Source organism: Rissa tridactyla, chromosome 11 (assembly GCF_028500815.1).
Source record: "Rissa tridactyla isolate bRisTri1 chromosome 11, bRisTri1.patW.cur.20221130, whole genome shotgun sequence".
NCBI classification, from domain to species: domain Eukaryota; kingdom Metazoa; phylum Chordata; class Aves; order Charadriiformes; family Laridae; genus Rissa; species Rissa tridactyla.
In genome coordinates this window covers 1,100,331-1,116,868 of record NC_071476.1, presented here as the reverse complement: position 1 = coordinate 1,116,868, position 16,538 = coordinate 1,100,331, and the positions used below count along the sequence as shown (strand labels likewise).

At 58.2% G+C, this 16,538-nt stretch overlaps 1 protein-coding gene across 1 annotated transcript; it reads left to right on the top strand.

The window, feature by feature from the left end:
* Window positions 1-2,356: 2,356 nt before the first annotated feature.
* HRH2 (histamine receptor H2) lies at window positions 2,357-16,245 on the top strand. The gene is made up of 4 exons (XM_054217891.1): window positions 2,357-2,502; window positions 8,393-9,913; window positions 13,390-13,551; window positions 15,464-16,245. Exons 2-3 carry the CDS (start codon window positions 8,808-8,810, stop codon window positions 13,406-13,408), a joined length of 1,125 nt encoding a protein of 374 aa, XP_054073866.1. The 5' UTR covers window positions 2,357-2,502; window positions 8,393-8,807; the 3' UTR covers window positions 13,409-13,551; window positions 15,464-16,245.
* The last annotated feature ends 293 nt before the right edge of the window (window positions 16,246-16,538 follow it).

Below are 16,538 nucleotides of genomic sequence, written 5' to 3'. Positions count from 1 at the left end.
CAGGTGCCTCCTACCTTTTCGGAGCTTGCCACCACTGATATTCTCCAGCCACAGCCTCTCCGGGTATTACATCCACCACTTCCCAGGCTAATTCTGCCGATCTGCGGTGCACAGCAGCCCATGCCAGCGGGAATGCCCCTGCACGGCTCCTCTCAGCTCTAGGTCTAGCTGCTTCCCTGCACCTCGCGTGGTCCGTGCAGGCTGTACTCCTCACACCTCCAAGTGCTGTGTTAACTCAGGTCTGGCGTACGGAGCCCATACGGCCCCTCAGGAGCCCCACGGTCACCCAGCCACTGCACGAGGTCAGATTTTGAGGATCTCCTGTGCTCAGGGGTTTGCAGAAGTGGTGGGTTTCCCCCTGACCCAGACACACCTGCAAGCCCCAGGACGCTCCACTGCTGCACCCCCAGCGCCCTGCACCCCGTGTCCTTCTGCCGAGCTGGGACCGAGGGCTGCAGCCCGGGGACAGGCACGGCAGCCCGGCCCCAGCTCCGGCCACCAGCCCGGTCGCCGGCTGCTGGCTGGGGAGGGCCGGGGTGCCGGTCCCGGCGGCTGTGGGAGGCAGCGTAGTGGGGACAGTGCAACCATTCCTCTCTGCTGGCTGCCCGCCGGGGCTGATGGAGCTGGGTGAGAGTTTGAACCCTGGAAGCTCCCCGAGGCTCTGGGAAGATGGAGCACGCTGAGGTCAGAGCCTGCCCCGAGGGGCTCTATGTCTCCCAGGCATCAGGGACCTGCTCCGATAACCAGAGCCCTTTATCCCTACATGGCCTTCCCATTAGGAGACTTCCAGATGAACGATTCCTCCTAGAGCAGAGCCAAGCGAGGAGCCCTGGAACGAAGCAACACCCCAGCGACTTTAGCTGACGCAGACATTCCTGAGCAGATTTGAATCTTGTTTTGCAGAAGGGATCCCTCCGCAGCCACATGCCACACACGCCAGCCACTTGAGAATCTCCCGGCAGCCGGTCCACGGCTCTGCTACCCAGACACATCACAGGGCTGACGATCAGCGGGAAAACTCTCTGGCTCCAGCAGATTGTAAGCTTATTAAAGATAGATCTGTGCTTTGGTCTGCAGAGATAAACACATCAAAGGCACTTTGGTCTGTGTGCCAGCGCTGCCGGTGTCCCTGTTTGGCAGAGATGGAGGCTGGGATGTGCTCTCGGTTCCCAGCGCGGGGCGTTGTGGGGAGCTCAGCCTGGTTTGGGGAGCAGCAGGATCTGTCTCCGTCCAGCTCGGGGAGCCCAGGGCCACATCCAGACTGTAATAAGCCAGTCCTTGGCTGTTTGCTCGGGGGGCTCAGAAGTGGCTGGTGAGGACTGGAGAACCTCACTCGCAGTGCGTCGCTGCCGGCGCTGCTCTCCCCGGGCCATGCGGAGCCAGGGTGGGTGGCCAAGCTTCGCTGGAGCTCTGCTGACAGCCCACGACCTCCGCAGCTCGAGAGGGAGAGCTAAAAGGGGAAACGGGTCCTCGCACAGCTGGCCCGGCAGTTGCTATTTGCACAGCGCTTTGAAACCCACAGATGAAAGATTTGAGAGACACGAAAGGCTGTCGCTGCCTGTTTGTCATTTGGTGTGGTTCCTCCCTGCCATCGCACTCCTGCGCAGGAGACAAATTTCAGCAGAGGCGAGTGCAGCCCTGCGGGAGCGATGCCCAGCCCGGAGCATCCCTGCCGCTCACCCGGAGCACGTGAATCCTCTCCCGGCCGTGCCGCGGAACACCCACCACATCAGCCTGGGCTCCTCCTTGAGTTGCTCAAGGAGCAAACTTGCACCCCAGCGTTGGCTGGGCTCCAGTTTCCTCTTCCCGCTTTGCAGCTATCCCCCCTCCACCCTTCCTTATCTCTTACTAATGCAACCCGAGAGCCTGGATCCTTCCTGTGGATCTCAGACGGCCCGGCTCTGGGCTCAGCTGCGTTTGCTCTCGGGCGGCTCCCACCGATTGCAAAGCCAGGTTTGTGCTGGGAGCGAGTGACGGCATCAGGCATCCCAGCAGTGGCAAGTGCTTGCCGGCAGCAGAGAGCCGCTCGGGAGGGAGGCTTTGTGCAGGGCAAGCAAGGGCCCTGAAACCTTAACATTAGTGAGGAAGGTGATGGTAGCACACAAGAAAGCAGCGGCAGGAGGCATCAGGCATCCCACACCCCTCTCCGCGCCAGGCACGGTTCGGTGGAGCCCGGCACGCCACATGCCCAGAGTACGGCTCACTTTCGGCATTTCAAATTTGCTGGATGATAACCTCAGTGTCTGAGTTCACAGCTCCGATCCCACCCACTTGTGGTCTGACTCATGTTGCAGTCACCACCGCTGCCTGGATATTGGTACGCGAGGAGGGAGGGAGGGAGGAGAGGAGAGGAGAGGAGGAGAGAGGAGGCAGCCGCCGCTCGCAGCACACGCTGCTGCCTTCACGCACCACGCCGCGCACGCCGGGGGAAAATTGGAGGCAGCGCAGCCACCGAGGGCTCCCACCTGCTCGGCGGCTGTGGGAAAGCAGCACTTTTCCCAGGTAAAGCTTTTGCCTTACTTTCCGCTTGGTTGTTACGCTGGGATACCACTTTCTAGATGAGATCTTAGAGGGGCTGGCGGGTCCTCGCTGAAGTTGGGGAGTGCTAAGCGCCCTGCGGTGGGCCACCCAAGGTCAGAGCAAGAGGGTGTCGCTCATCGGACCCTTGTGCCATCATCGTCCTGCTGGCGCAAAGGCCAGGCTGTGGACTTTTGCTGGCTGTTGCTGGTGGGGACCAGCGGAGCCGAGAACATCGGGGTCAGAGGGAGGACATGGGTGGAGCGGGCACAGCAGCAGAGTCCTGCCCTGCCTGAGCATCTGCGGGTATGAAGCGTCTCTGCTCAAGCAGCCTCCCCGCGGGGTTTGCCGCTGAGACGACTTCTTGCACCGAGCTGCCCGAGCCCTTTCTCCGAGCGCCCCAGCCCCTCCACCCAGCCCTCCGCGCGCTGGCAGGCAGTCGGTGGGCATCAGCTGGAGCAGGAGCTGCCCCATCTGGGGGCATGGTGTGCTCTGTGGGGCAGGGTACCCCCAGGGCTGGGTACCACTGGCACCGGGGGGTGAGTAGTCCCCAGGGGCGTACAGCACCCGCTGTCCCCCAGCCGGAATAGGCTTCAGCAGGAGGCTGAACCCTGGGACGTCTCCTGGGAATGTGCGCAGCTCCAAGCACGCCCGTGAGCCCAGCACCTCTGTTTCAGTTTCGCCTTTCCCAGGCACCCTCTGCAGAGCAAACTTTCAAAACTCTGCTGGTTTCTGCATCTCTTTTCAGATTTTCTGCTTGCAGTGGTCCCAAACTCCTTTTTACCCACAGACCCCTTTTCCTCCTGGGGAGTAGGATATGGGGGGGGGGGGTAGTGGCCGTGATGGGAATTGTGTCCTGCCTCCCCCAGCCCCTCTGCTCACGCCTGAGGCAGTAATCGCTGCTGTGCATCGGTCTGGGTTCAGGCTGGGACAGGGCAGAGAGAGCACCAGGCTCCGGAGGAGACCAAGGAGTGGGGACAAAAGTGCCTGGGGATGCAGCCAGGCAGGACCCTGGTGTTCCCCCACAGCCCCAGAGGCACAGAGAGGTTGCAAAGGGGCTCTGCAAAAATGAGATTTCAACTGTCTGTATGTAAGATCATGGGGTGAGACGTGTTTACCCACCCCAACGAGGGCACGGGGCACCTTGGGTGGGTGAGCAGCACACTGACAGTCCTGCCCGGGGAGCGAGGGGAGACAAGGGGTTGGAAGGAAGAGATGGAAGCAAGGGAGCAAGAACGATAGGGGTCAGGAGCGCAGGGGCAGAGGCGTGCTGGGGGATGCTGTGGGGTGCTGCACCGCATGGGAGGTGTGGGGAGGGGCACAGCCCTTCCAGAAAGGCTGCTCATAAACTAGAAACAACCCCACAACCTCACCAAAGCCCTCCACAGATAGCAGGGCAAGATAGTTTCTGCACCACTCTCACATTTGATCCTCTCACGTCGCCTTCAAACCCCAACTCTGGCAAATTAGGTCTTGTCCCGTTGGGAGGCAGGCTCCGGCAGTGGATCGAAACAGCCCTTTGCCGGGGCCCCCGCAGCTCCCAGCCCTGCCCGCTCCCCGCCATCACACCTCCAACATCCCCTTTCAGACTGGCAGAAATCCCCACCCTCCCGCCCATCTCACAGCCTCGGCTGACGTGCCTCTCTCAGCCTGACCAGATGTTTCATCTCTGAAAATGCTTGAACGTAATTTTAGAAAAGCTCATGACGCTCTGCTGAAAGCTCTGCAGGGCCAAGGAATTTTCTTTGCTCCTAAGTGGCTTCTGACGGCACTTTGCTCAGAAAGAAGCTGACGCGGGAGGCAGAGTGACATTTCAGGTCTGCCTGAGAGCGGAGCCATCCCGTCCCCAGGACAGAGCTAAAATGCTCCATGCGGAGCTTCTCCTGAGCCCCCAACCGCCGCTGTCGGTGCCCTGTCAGGGGGTGGGAAACGCTTCCCAAAGACAGGCTGCTGCGTTCGGGCGCTCGCCGAGTGCTCCTTTCTGCCCATGGATCCACTCGTAGTGCCGAAGTACCTAGGCTTTTAACAGATTTTAAACAAACCTATTGTGTCAGAAGTAGCACATGAATGGAGAGCAGCAAGTGCGCTACCTATGCTGCCGGAGCGGGCGCTGCATCCCATTAGTCTTGCTGCAAAAGCGCACAAAGTGCTGGAATAAACAACGCTGGAGGAAAGGATGCTGAAAGATAGGGAAGACGAATAAAAGGGTAAAACGCGACAGAGATTTCCCATCGATAAATCACAGCTCCCTCCCCAGAGGAGATAATTGCCATTTTAAATGGGAACACAGTGGATCAAATGAAACACGGGCTGCAACAGAGCAGAAAATATCTATTCAGGCAGGAGAAGGCAGGAATTACTATGAAAATTGTAAGGAGGCTAATGGGGAGACAATAGTACATTACAATGGAAGGATCATTAATGCTCCAGAGAAGGCTATTAATAGAGTTCCTTTAAAGATCAGCCTAGAGATAAATTTTATTTAATGCCTTTCATTCGCGATCTTGGCTCAGAAAATGGGAGTTTCTCTAGGAAAACGTACTGGTGAGAAACCCGGGAAAAGTTTTAAACTGGCCAAGGGGCTAAGTACTACAGGAGAACCAGAGGATCCAAAAATCGACAGAAACACAATGGGCTGGCACAAGTTCATGTGCTTAGGGACTAACAGCAAAAATTGCTGCTCGAGGCAGCTGAAAACACCATAGGAAAAATATCTGGCTTTAAGGGAACCCCGGGATGACCGCAACAAAACAAATGCAACCTGACAAGCCTTCACAGCAGAGACAGCGTCCATCAGAGCACCGGCACCGCTGGAAAAGGCACTAGAAGAACGACCCAGAAGCGATGCCCTGCTCTGGTCCCTCACTGTCAGGAGGGCGGTTTTGAGCCAGGAACAGGTCCAGGCTGTGACAATGAGGGTAATCAGGGAAACGTAAGAGCTGCCTGGTGAGACAGGGCTGGAAGGGGGTCATTTGTTCAGGCTATTGCTAGAAAGGCTGCCATGGGAAGCAGCTGCTCCGCTCGTATGTGAAGGAGGAAATGAACTCTCTCTGCCAAAACGCAACAGAGGGCACAGGACCTGGTATTAAAGGTGGCTGTGAGTGACCTGGGCAGAAAACCAGAGGCAGGCGTGGCGTCCCAGAGGGCCAGTGCTCCAGCAGAGAGCCCCAAGATATGTGCCTTGCCCTGGGGACTATGTTTTGACAGCAGTGGGCTGACACCACTGCCCCCCCTCCCCCGTCTACACCAGCCTGCTTTTCCTGCAGAGCCGTGTCCAGAGGCTGGAGCCACCCAGGGGAATGTTTCCATGAGATAATTTGGCTGAGGGATACGGGAAAGTCTCTCACACGCCCACCACAGTTACCACAGTTAGGGTTGTGACATCCCGCATCCAAGCTGGCCGGTGGCACATCCTGCCCCGTTCCGTGGAAGAACAAAGTCCCAAGGGCTTGCAGGCAGCCGAGCCCTGCAGCCCACACGTGCAGGGAAGGTGCCCGTACCCGAGCTTTGAGAGCCGCTGAGATCCCAGCTCTTCCCGGGCTCCTCTGCAGGGGTGGGGACACCTCTGTCCCCCTCATTTGGGGACCCCTGCTCAGTGGCTCTGTATCTCACTTGGAAATACTTTCTACTCCCAGCCCGAGGAGAAAAAAGAAAAAGAAAGCACCCATTTCTTGTCCTGAGCTAATTAGAACGACCAATAACAAACAAAGCTACTCCTAGCCAGGTCTGCAGCGCAGGGCTGTCACCGGGGGCTGCCCCATGGCACTGCCTGCACCGTGGCCGGTGCCCGAGCATGCCAATGTGCCCGGAGCTGGGACCCCCCAGCAGAGCCCAACCTGGCCCCCGGCAGAGCCCACGTGAGCCGCGAGAGCTGGTGGCAGAGGCAGGTTGTTGATGTGTGGTGAAGCAGCCACGTAGGAGGCTGCGATCCACCCACAGCGTTTTCTAAGTGTGCTACTCCCCCTATAATTTATCCTGCCATTTCCACATGTTGGGAGCAATGAAAAAACATCCCTTTCACTTGGAAATACCCTTCTCTGAGAACAACCTGTTCTCGTCATTGCCATCAGCGGGCAGGCAGTGCTCAGCTTGTTCCACGCTCCTTTTGTGCGCGAACAAAGAGCTTTCCATGGCAAGAGCCTGCGCTGCAGCGGGAGGTGAGGAACCGCTCCGCACGCTGCCGCCGCGGCTGAAAGCATCGCATCCCTCTCCCGACAGCCTTAATCCCAGCACCCACATCCAGAGGACACCCTGTCCGGCAACGAGCTCGCTCTGCTCAGCAGAAGGCATCCCACAGGCCAGTTCATCACTTCTCATTACTTTCAATTCCTTCAGAAGCAGCAGGGATGCAGGTATCATCTCTAATCTCACCAGTCCAGTCCCCATCTCTCCACCGTACGGCTCCTGGCAATCAGTGGTTATTTACTCGTGCAGTCTCCCCAGTATACTCCCTCCCGTGGCCCCCATGCCTTTAACCTTGAATCAAAGACGTAAGTCATCAGCAGAGTATTTCAGCCAGCTCCACATCGTTATCTCGTTCTTGCAGGGTGAGTTTAACTTTAAAATCTCACCTCTGTCCTCTGTCAAGGCTGGACCTTTTCCTTTCCTGGAGCTTCTTGTGTTTGCTCCATCTCGGCAGCCTGTTGCACCCTGCGGAGGATCAGCCTTCCCTTCCTGCACAAGCCTGTGTAGCACCAGGGAGGGCTTCACTGCCGCTCCACGGGCTGCGGAGAGCGGGAGCAGGGTCCCGCACCACCCCTGGGGCACGGGCACAGCTCCCCCCCACCAGCACACCGGGGAGGACGAGGAGACCCATCACCTCACCTGGGAAGCGCATGGGGGGAGACCACAGCCGGGGCGCAGGCAGCTCCATGGGGGTCCCAGCACAAGCAATCGGGCCCCTCAGCCTGCGCCCAGCCCCCTCTCTCTCATCCCTGCAGTGCCTCAGTTTCCCTTTAGATGCCTTCCTGACCAGAGGTGTTGCTTGTAATCACACGGGAACCAAGGCCCCTTTAAATCTAGCAGTGGCATGGTCCATAATCAGCAGCTAAAAGCTCTTTTAGAGGTTAGAAGGGTTTGCTGTGTTGTTTCTGCCCTTGCAAAATATAGGGTTTTTTTTATTTACATACTGACAGAAAACAGTCATAAAAAGTAAGTCTACAAGGGACGTTTCTCCACTCTGTGTCCCTGTCCCACAGCAGGAGCGGCTCCTTCCAAACTCTCCCTGAAAAACAAACCTCCGTGTTACCATTCAGCTGCTGGGAACGGGACCGATGAAGCTGTCAGAGCCCTTTCCAGCCACCTCCTCCCCCCGACACTGCACCGCTGACAAATGGGCTCTTCTTTCCTCCCAGGGCCCTGAGCAGAGCTGGGATTTCCCCTCCGGGCTGCAGCAGCCAGCGTGGTCGCTGACAGCGGGGACCGACACAAGGCACGGGCTGCTGCAAAGTGCAGTTACAAAGACAAAGCTTAATAAGCAAGCGCTTCGGCTCATAGCCACTGCCGAGCTTCAGAAATCGTGGAGTGGTGACTAATTTTACCAGACTGCATAAGAAAAGTGAAGTGCTTTCTCAGGAAAACGCTTTTCTCCTACCCTCCCAAGTCCTCCTTTTGTCATAAGCCTGTAGGAACTTGGCACACCTAAAATCCCTGCCCTTCTCTCCGCATCCCCACATTGCGTGGACACACCTGGGGCTGGGTGAGGCCAGCTGGCAGGGACATGCGTGTCCTGAGGTCTGCCAAGAGACCTTCCAATTCAGATTTAAGTGGGCTGGAGCATCCAGGAAGGTGTGGACGCCCCATTTCTGGAGGCGTCTGAGGGGCAGCTGAAAGGACTTTTGCCCATTGCAGCTCTGAGTTGGTGCTTTCTTTGCAGGTTGTCCTCAGGAGGCGGCAAAGCTATTTCCCTGCTGGAGCACTGCTGAGCATTGTCACCAACAAACCGTGCAGAGCGTGTGAGACCCCACGGTCACGCAGAGGAAAGGAGAAGACAGGAGAAGAAAAGGAAGCAGTTGAGACCCACCAGCAGCTGCCGCAGGGGATCAGCTCCAGTACGGAGGTCCCAGCTGGTACCAACGGGCACAAGTGAGTTGCAGGACCACATCTTTCCCTAGACCATGTCATTCCCAGCACACAAGGCTGAACACATGAAGTGACTCTGCAGTGTTTTCCAAGGTCACTGCAGGTCCAAGGTCGCTTTGGAAGGGGCTCTAGGGCTGCCTGGTAGAGACTCACTCCAAGTAGCTTTGCAGCCGGTGAGAGCAGGACTGCTCCATCCATATGAGTACATCATGGACCTGTGTTACAACCATACAAGCTCCCAAAAAACGATGGACTTTCCCCTGAAGCTGCTGGTCGGGTTCTGCCTTGCCATCCTCATTGTGATCACTCTCTGCGGTAACATCATCGTCTGCCTGGCCGTCACCCTTGACCGCCGGCTCCGTAGCCTGACAAACTGCATCATTGTCTCCTTGGCCATCACCGACCTGCTGCTGGGCCTCCTGGTGCTACCATTCTCCGCCCTCTATGAACTCACCAGAGAGTGGCCATTCGGCAGCACTTTGTGCAACATCTACACCAGCCTGGACGTCATGCTGTGCACGGCTTCCATCCTCAACCTCTTCATGATCAGCCTGGACCGCTACTTTGCTGTCACTACCCCACTTCGCTACAGCCAGGTGGTCACTCGCTCTCGGGTGACTGTGGGTTTGGTTGTTATTTGGACTGTTTCACTGATGGTCTCCTTCCTACCCATCCACCTGGGCTGGAACACCAACGGCACAGCAGTCCAAAACACAGTCCCCAGCTGCAACAAGGAGTGTACGCTGGAGGTGAACCCTGTCTACGGGCTGGTGGACGCCTTGCTCACCTTCTACATCCCTTTGGTCATCATGTGCATCACCTACTACCAGATACTGAAGATCGCGAGGGAGCAAGCCAAGAGGATAAACCATGCCTGGTGCTGCAGCAGCAACACCCCCATGCCGCCCATGGTGAAAGAGCACAAAGCCACCGTGACGCTGGCGGTGGTGTTGGGAGCGTTCGTTGTGTGCTGGTTCCCCTATTTCACAGTCTTCACGTACCGGGGGATGTGGGGGGACAACACAGTGAAAGGCACACCCATCATGTCCATCGTCCTCTGGCTGGGCTACGCTAACTCAGCCCTGAACCCTATCCTCTATGGGACGCTCAACAGGGATTTCCGAGTGGCATACCAGCACTTGCTGCACTGCTGGAGGACTGGGGACCACAAGAGCTCCTGCCTGCCTCCCCTCCAGAAGGCCCAGCCCAGGGGCAGGAACTGCAGGCAGGGCCAGGGCAGGCAGGAGGCTAAACCCCTGAAACTGGAGATGAGGAACGGGAAAGGGATCTTGCTGACCGATGGAGCCCTCAAGAGGTAAGATCCTTCTTACATGCGGGGCTTGGATGGTAGGTTCATTCCCGGAGAGGAAGGCAGAGGTGGGGACCCCACGTTCTCCATCAGCAACAAGCCGATGCCCCAGCAGGAGATCTTTGCCCAGGCAACTCTTGCTCTTTGCAGCCACTCAGAAATTCATCCCCAGCAGCAGGAACCCAGCTGGCGTCCCTCCGTGCTGGTAGCACAGGTCCAGCTACTCCAACCTCACATGCGGCTGGCCACCCCTGCAATCACCACCCGTTCACAGGGAGCACAAAGCATGTGTCCCTTGGTAACGGGGACAGTTTTGCCATCAGAATTTGCTGGTCAGAACCGGGTACAGCTATTAGCTGCGGCTGCTCCCAAAAGCCATCCGTGCCCCACTCCCCGGTGGCGGGCAGCCAGCAGAGCCTGGGCACACAGCAGAGCCGGGAGGGGCTCGGGAGAGGTGACCACCCGTCACAGGGTGGGCAATGGGGTGTTAGCCCTGGGGCACACAGTCAGGGCACCCGCAGTCAGGCTGCAAGTCGCCGCAGGAGCCAAGATCTGGGTCCCCAGCTCGCTGCAGAGCGGCTCAGCAGTTTCCCTTCCCGGCCGAGCCACGCACCCTCAGCCTTTCGGCTGTCGCTTTGCATTAGCAGCGAATTCAGCCAACAGCAAGTTGCATTCCCATCTCTGGAAAGGAGCAAGAATAGCCAAAATTAGGTTGGCAAATGTTTTTTTAGAAGTACGAATACCCATACAAAGTTAGAGGCAAAATTTCCTTTAGCGTCACCCCGAGCATGCCACGGGGGTCAGGCCCCTCGGAGGGGTGCAAGGCGGGCCAGCTCTGTTCCGGGCTGTGGCACCAGTCCCCTCCCAGGGCATCCGTGTCCCCACAGGGCTGAGCCACCCACACCCCGCCTTGCCCAGGGGCATTCACCCACCTGAGCATAAGGAGGACGGAGCAGCACGCTGTCTGCCGCGGTGTGAACTGCTGCTCCCGAGACTTATCTAAGCGGTGCCTGATAAGCAGCCCAGAAACTTTCCATCCGTAGATAAGGAGACCTTTGGCTCCCTGTTCCCAGCGTGCCAGCAAAGGAGCCATGCTCACCTGCGGCACGGGCCCTTGGTCCTGTCCCAGAAAAACCCTCTCAAGCCACCGAAAGGAGAACACAAGGAGGTGAACCAAAGGACGGAGCCACGCGAAAGGCTTCCCTGGGGCTCAGATGTGACTTTACCCAAGGCAGAGGGGCACCTTGGGGCAGGAGAGTCTGCCCTGGGAGACAGCGGGGATGGATGAGTGCAGATACAAGACCGCAGCTCCCGGGGCTGCCTTTTCAGCTTCCAAGGAACTAATAAAGAGTGCAAAGGTATAGCATTTGGTAAACATAGTTGCAGGTGTATATAAAAACATACGGAGAGTACGGGCCTGGTGTGATAGACATGCTTCTGCAAACACGCAGAGACAAAGACAGAGCTGTGCTGTTTACTCACACAGAAGTGCGGCTCCTGGGCAAACGGGGAGCTCGGGCACCAGGGCTCTGCAGCCGGACAGGGAGCACTGGCCAAGGGGAACGGGCAGGGATACTTCCCTACACAGCCAAGGGAACAGAGACTTCCCACATCAATGACTTCCCAAAGCCCTGCCTTGTCGCAAAGGGAGAATAATGATATGGAGTGAAAGAAAAGGGGAAGAAAAATGGGTTTCTGTTCCCCAGGCACAGGTCAGGGTCACTGACGTCCCGGCTTTCCCAGGTAGACAAGGTCATTCCCCAGAGGGCCTGAACCCACTACAGGAGTTGCATCCGAAGCCCACGCTGGGCTCAGGGGCAGCCAGGGGACGTCCGTCCCCAAACTCTCAGCACGTGGGTGCCCGGTGACAGCAGGGCTTGGCCAAAGCCCCAGCGCAGGGACCCAGCGTGTGGCTCCAGACTGTCCTCACCCCGGCAGGGTGAAGTTCCCCCACCGTTAAAATCAACCCCAGTGAGTCTCCCGGCTGGATTCGCTCCCGAGGGTGCAGGGAAGAGGGCGAGCGGCAGCCGGTGCCATAACAGTGCAGACACCTGAGAGCTGGGAACGGGGGGGAAGCGTCAGAGGAAGACTCAAGCAGGGGGATTTTTCATGGCCTTTTTAAATCCAGATACCTCATTCCTGCCCTACACAGCACCACTGCTGTGGTTTCTGCTCAGAATCAGATAAGAGTTGCTCAAGCACCAAATGATCGGTTATCGGGTTTACTTTCTCTACTTCGCTTCTTAGCCTGCTCACTTACACAGAAATGATGCATCAAGGACCGCACGGGGCCCCTTCCAACCCTTTTTTCCATGGTCAGCTATATAAACGTCTGCTGTTGGCAGACGATCCGGACCAACTAATACCACACGAGACAGGCGGGCACAGGATTTACCTGTACACCAAAAGCCTGGCAGCCAACTTCACCCCAAGCACAAACCGAGCTGGTTCCTCTCCCCCCTCCCACCTGCGTAATCTTGCCAGTCATCTGCCCTGGCTGCGTTAACAGAAAAAGACCAACACAAATCGCTCTACAAACTCATAACCCCCCAAATTAGAAGGACCAGAGCTCAGAAGAGCTCAGCTCGGAGCAGCTCCACAGGGTGATTTCAAGGGAAAGCGCAACCAGCAGTATTTTGAACCGTTGCCCTTAATAACAGTGTTCTTTCCTGTTACGAGGCATAGAGAAGAGACCAGCAAACAACAGTGGGAATACTGGAGAACAGCAGCCAGTCTCAGGGGTGTCAGGAGCAGGAACAGGGAGTCAGAGTCGTCGCTGCTTTGGAAATCAAAAGGCCACGGGAGCACCAGAGCCATTAAAGGGCTGGAGGCATTCCCGTGGGTGAGGACCAGGGGGGGTGGAGGGTGCAGGGCCAAGCAGGGATGCAAGGGAAGGCAAGGATGCTTCCGTCTCCCCGCCAGGCACCAAAGAGGAAAGGCAATTCGCTTCACACAAAGCCAGTAAAGGAAAGCACTAGTTGGACACACAACACCTGATGGACCCGAGGAACCTGCTTCACTGCGGTGGGACAGGACGCTGAAGAGGAGCGTGCCGAGCACCGGGCATGGCTGCAGGTTGTGAGACGAGTCCCTGAGGTCCAGAGAGATTAAAGGCCCAAGAGAAGGAGCATTCAGTACCAACAGGGACATTTCAGGCAGCAAACGCCAGAGCTGAGCAAGCAGCTCTGGATGACCCTCTTGCACACATCGGCTCTGCTCAGGGCAGCTTGGAGCAGGACCGTGGCCACAACACATGGGCAGAAAGAAGCCAGTTCCCGTAGGAAGGGATCACTGTCCCAGTCACAGCACGCCTGTCCTAGCCTGCCTGCCCTGGCTACCGGCCTCGAGGGGCAGACACCAAGCAGGCAGTGCCTGGTGCTCCGCAGAGCAAAGCTGAGCTCAACCACGCTGGCACTTACCAATTCTTCTCTTCTTTTCCTCTCTTTTCTTTCTGTCTTCATGTGCAATTTAACCCTTTCCAGCGCCGGAGCTTTCCCGTGAGTCTCAGCCAGCCCGCTGCTCTGGGACCCACCTCTCCCAGCCTTCAGCTCCTGGCTGCCCTCTTCCAAAATCCTGTGAGGTTGAAAGGACGACACTCAGTTTTCCTCAGGGAGAAACTCGATGGCAGAGGCGAGGGCTGCAGGGTGAGTACGGGGCCGGGGTCACTGGCTGCAAAGGAGGGGAGGGGGCAGCTCTCCCTGCCGTGGCACCCGCTGCATTTTCCCTGGTCCGGCCATCCCACCCCAATGGTCCTTGGGAGGGTGATATCATCAAAGGTGCATCCTCACTCCTCCCTCCAGCACCATTTGCTCTCCAAACCCAGCCCCAAGCCCAGGGGAGGTGCAAAGAGCTGTGCCCCCCCCAGCTGCCCTGGAGGTGTGGGCTTACACAGCTGCCCTGCCATGCCCTGGAAGATGCCTGCATCCCGCCTGTCCCTCCACACGCTGCAGAGGCAGCTGCGTTTAGACCGTGGATTTCCAGCACGCTTCATTTTCATGCAAGCCTGCATCAGCTCCACATAAATTGCCAGCAGCTTTTGCAGGGACGCTGGCAGGGCTCCCGGGGTGAGGGGCTGATGCTGCACCAGGCATTGCTGCCCTCTCCCAGTGGTGCTGGGCTGGAGGAGGTGGCTGCCATGCATGGGGATGCCTCTCAGCTACAGAGAGCCACTTTGTGCAGCACTTCTCGGGAAGAGTCAGGCAAGGTCACCCTGACCTCCACACACTCCCCCTCCAACACTGCGTGCTGATAACCTGGGGTCTCCCATATTGACTGTGCCCTGCAGGAGAAAATACAGTCTCCCACGTGCTGGACGCAAGGCACGCTTGTCCCTGCTGCCCGCTGAGCGCGGCTAACCTTAGCCAAGGTCATGGCGATGGCGAGAGCCGGTGCTGCCTGCCCGCACGTGGAGCTGGGGCTGCCTCAGGCGAGCACGGGGCCCCCTGCCCTGGGCCACAGCATCACCCCACACCTTTCAGAGGGAATCCCCATGATTCACCCTGAAAACGCCACTGTCCGCCAGCAGAAGGGGAACTAGAGGTTTGGAGAGCAAGGTGGCAGGAGCAGGGCAGGGCAGCACGATGTCCCCCATGACCCCCGCAGGGCAAGTCCCTTGATGCAACACACCAAGGCACAAGCGTGGCTCGGCCGGGAGGTCACAGCGCAGAGGCTGCTCCCCCGAACGGCATCGCCAGGGCCCCAGCGCTGCCTCATGGGAGGGAGCAGCGCAAAACCCCGAGCCTGGAGGGCACAACAGCTCACGGTGAACCTCCCTGGGGGCAGACCCCCCACCCCCCCCCAGCAGTGCAGAGCCATCTCTGCTCCTGTCATTGCCCAACAGCAGGGGCCGAGGGGATGCCAGTTCCAACTCTTCTGCTTCATGCTCTCCCCCTCTCTGTGCTGCACATATCTTCCGAAACGCATTTAGTTTCCATGAGTCAAAGGCAAAATACCAGCCACCCCCCAAGAGACTGCTAATCTAATCAGCAGAATGAAGCAAAGTCGGTCAGGGGGAGAGGTTTGCAGGAGATCTGAGGTCCTGGTGTGGCCACAGATTTCCTCTCTGCGCCGTGGGGGTGGGGACAGGAAGCATCACTTCGTGCGGGGCACCCACCTGAGAAAAAATCCCCAACCCACTTGCAGCAGCGGGGAGAGGGGCCATGGGAGAAGGAGCACCCAGGACCAGAGCACCGCTGATCCCAGGACACCTACTTTTATTGAGTCATTTGCAGAGGTGACAACCCTGCCGCTGCTGACTGGCCCAAGCGAATGGAAAGAGCAGGCAGAGAAAGCCACAAAGCAAAGCAATATTAGTCAGAGGGATGTGGGATGATGGGTCCTGGGGCGACACGAGCCTGCTCGGCTCTGCCCAAATGTCAGCACTCAACATACAGCTGCGCTCTGCTGAGAGCGTCCTCACGGCACCACACCACATCCCCTCCCAGGCACAGTGGGCCCTTAATACAGCATCCCTTACGCTGGGGAGCGTGAAAGTGGGGGGAAGGGACCCACCTGCACCCTGCAAAGCCGTTGAACCCCCTCTCTGCTCCCCTGCAGGATACCTGCTCCGGCACGCTGCGTTTGCTGCAACCCCAGACACTGCTGGAGAGACCTTTGCCTGCCCAGGTTTCTTCCCAGGAGGGTGGTGTGTTTGAAGACCCCTCGGAGGAGCTGCAGAAGAGCCTCTCCCCTGCCCCATTGGGGCCGTGACACCTCCAGCGTCGAGCCCCATGCCGGCAGGCAGCGATGTCCGAGGAGCTGGGTCAGAAGCCAGTGTGTGCCCCCAGCAGAGCTGGGATGGGGGTGCCCTCCCCAAGCCCAGGGCAGTGGGTCAGGCTGAAAAGGCACAGGGCAGGGGCAAAGGGGACTGTAGTCAAGGTCTTGGTGCCAGACAGACCAGCCTAGGACGGAGAAGGGGAGCACAAGCTCTACCCTCCCTGGTGCCCTGTCCAAGGGTTGTAATCCACCCCTCGGAGGGGCAAGGGTCCTGGCAGAGGGGTGGACGGTGTCACAGGAGGGCTAGGCACGGTGGATGTCAGCAGCCGCGAGTGCCGGGTTGTCCGTGCACAGGGCGTCCAGTCCTGCAGCATCCATGCCAGGGCAAGCCTGCCTCCCATGTTGGAGATGTTTTGGCATCAGCAGGGCTGACCCTGCTTCACATCCCCTGTCCCAGCCCCACTGCAAGAAGGAGAGAGGCCCTGGAGCCTGCTGGGCCATGGGGAGACACTAAGCCGTGGGGGGTTGTCCCCAGGCTTTGCCCTCCCCAGCAGCTCAACACTAAGACAGGATGTTTCTGCACTGATTACGGGCAGAAGTCATGAATGGTATAAAAATCTATTTAACACAGAGATGATTGATTTATTCAGGCGTGCTCTGTCTTGGGAAGACCCTCCCTGTCCCCCTATACCCTGCTGTCCCATCCCCATGCCTCTGCTGGGACAGAGCCTGGACACACGCAGCACAATCCCCCAGGACATGGGTTGCAGCCACCCTGGGCAGAGCTGGCACCCCCACAGAGAGCACCTTGCCCTGTGGGACCAGCTAAACGATCCCCTACAGGCCCCTGAGCCGGTGGGAAGACGGGGGCAGCAGGCAGTGAGGACCAGGTAGGACAGGAAGGAACAAGGATCCC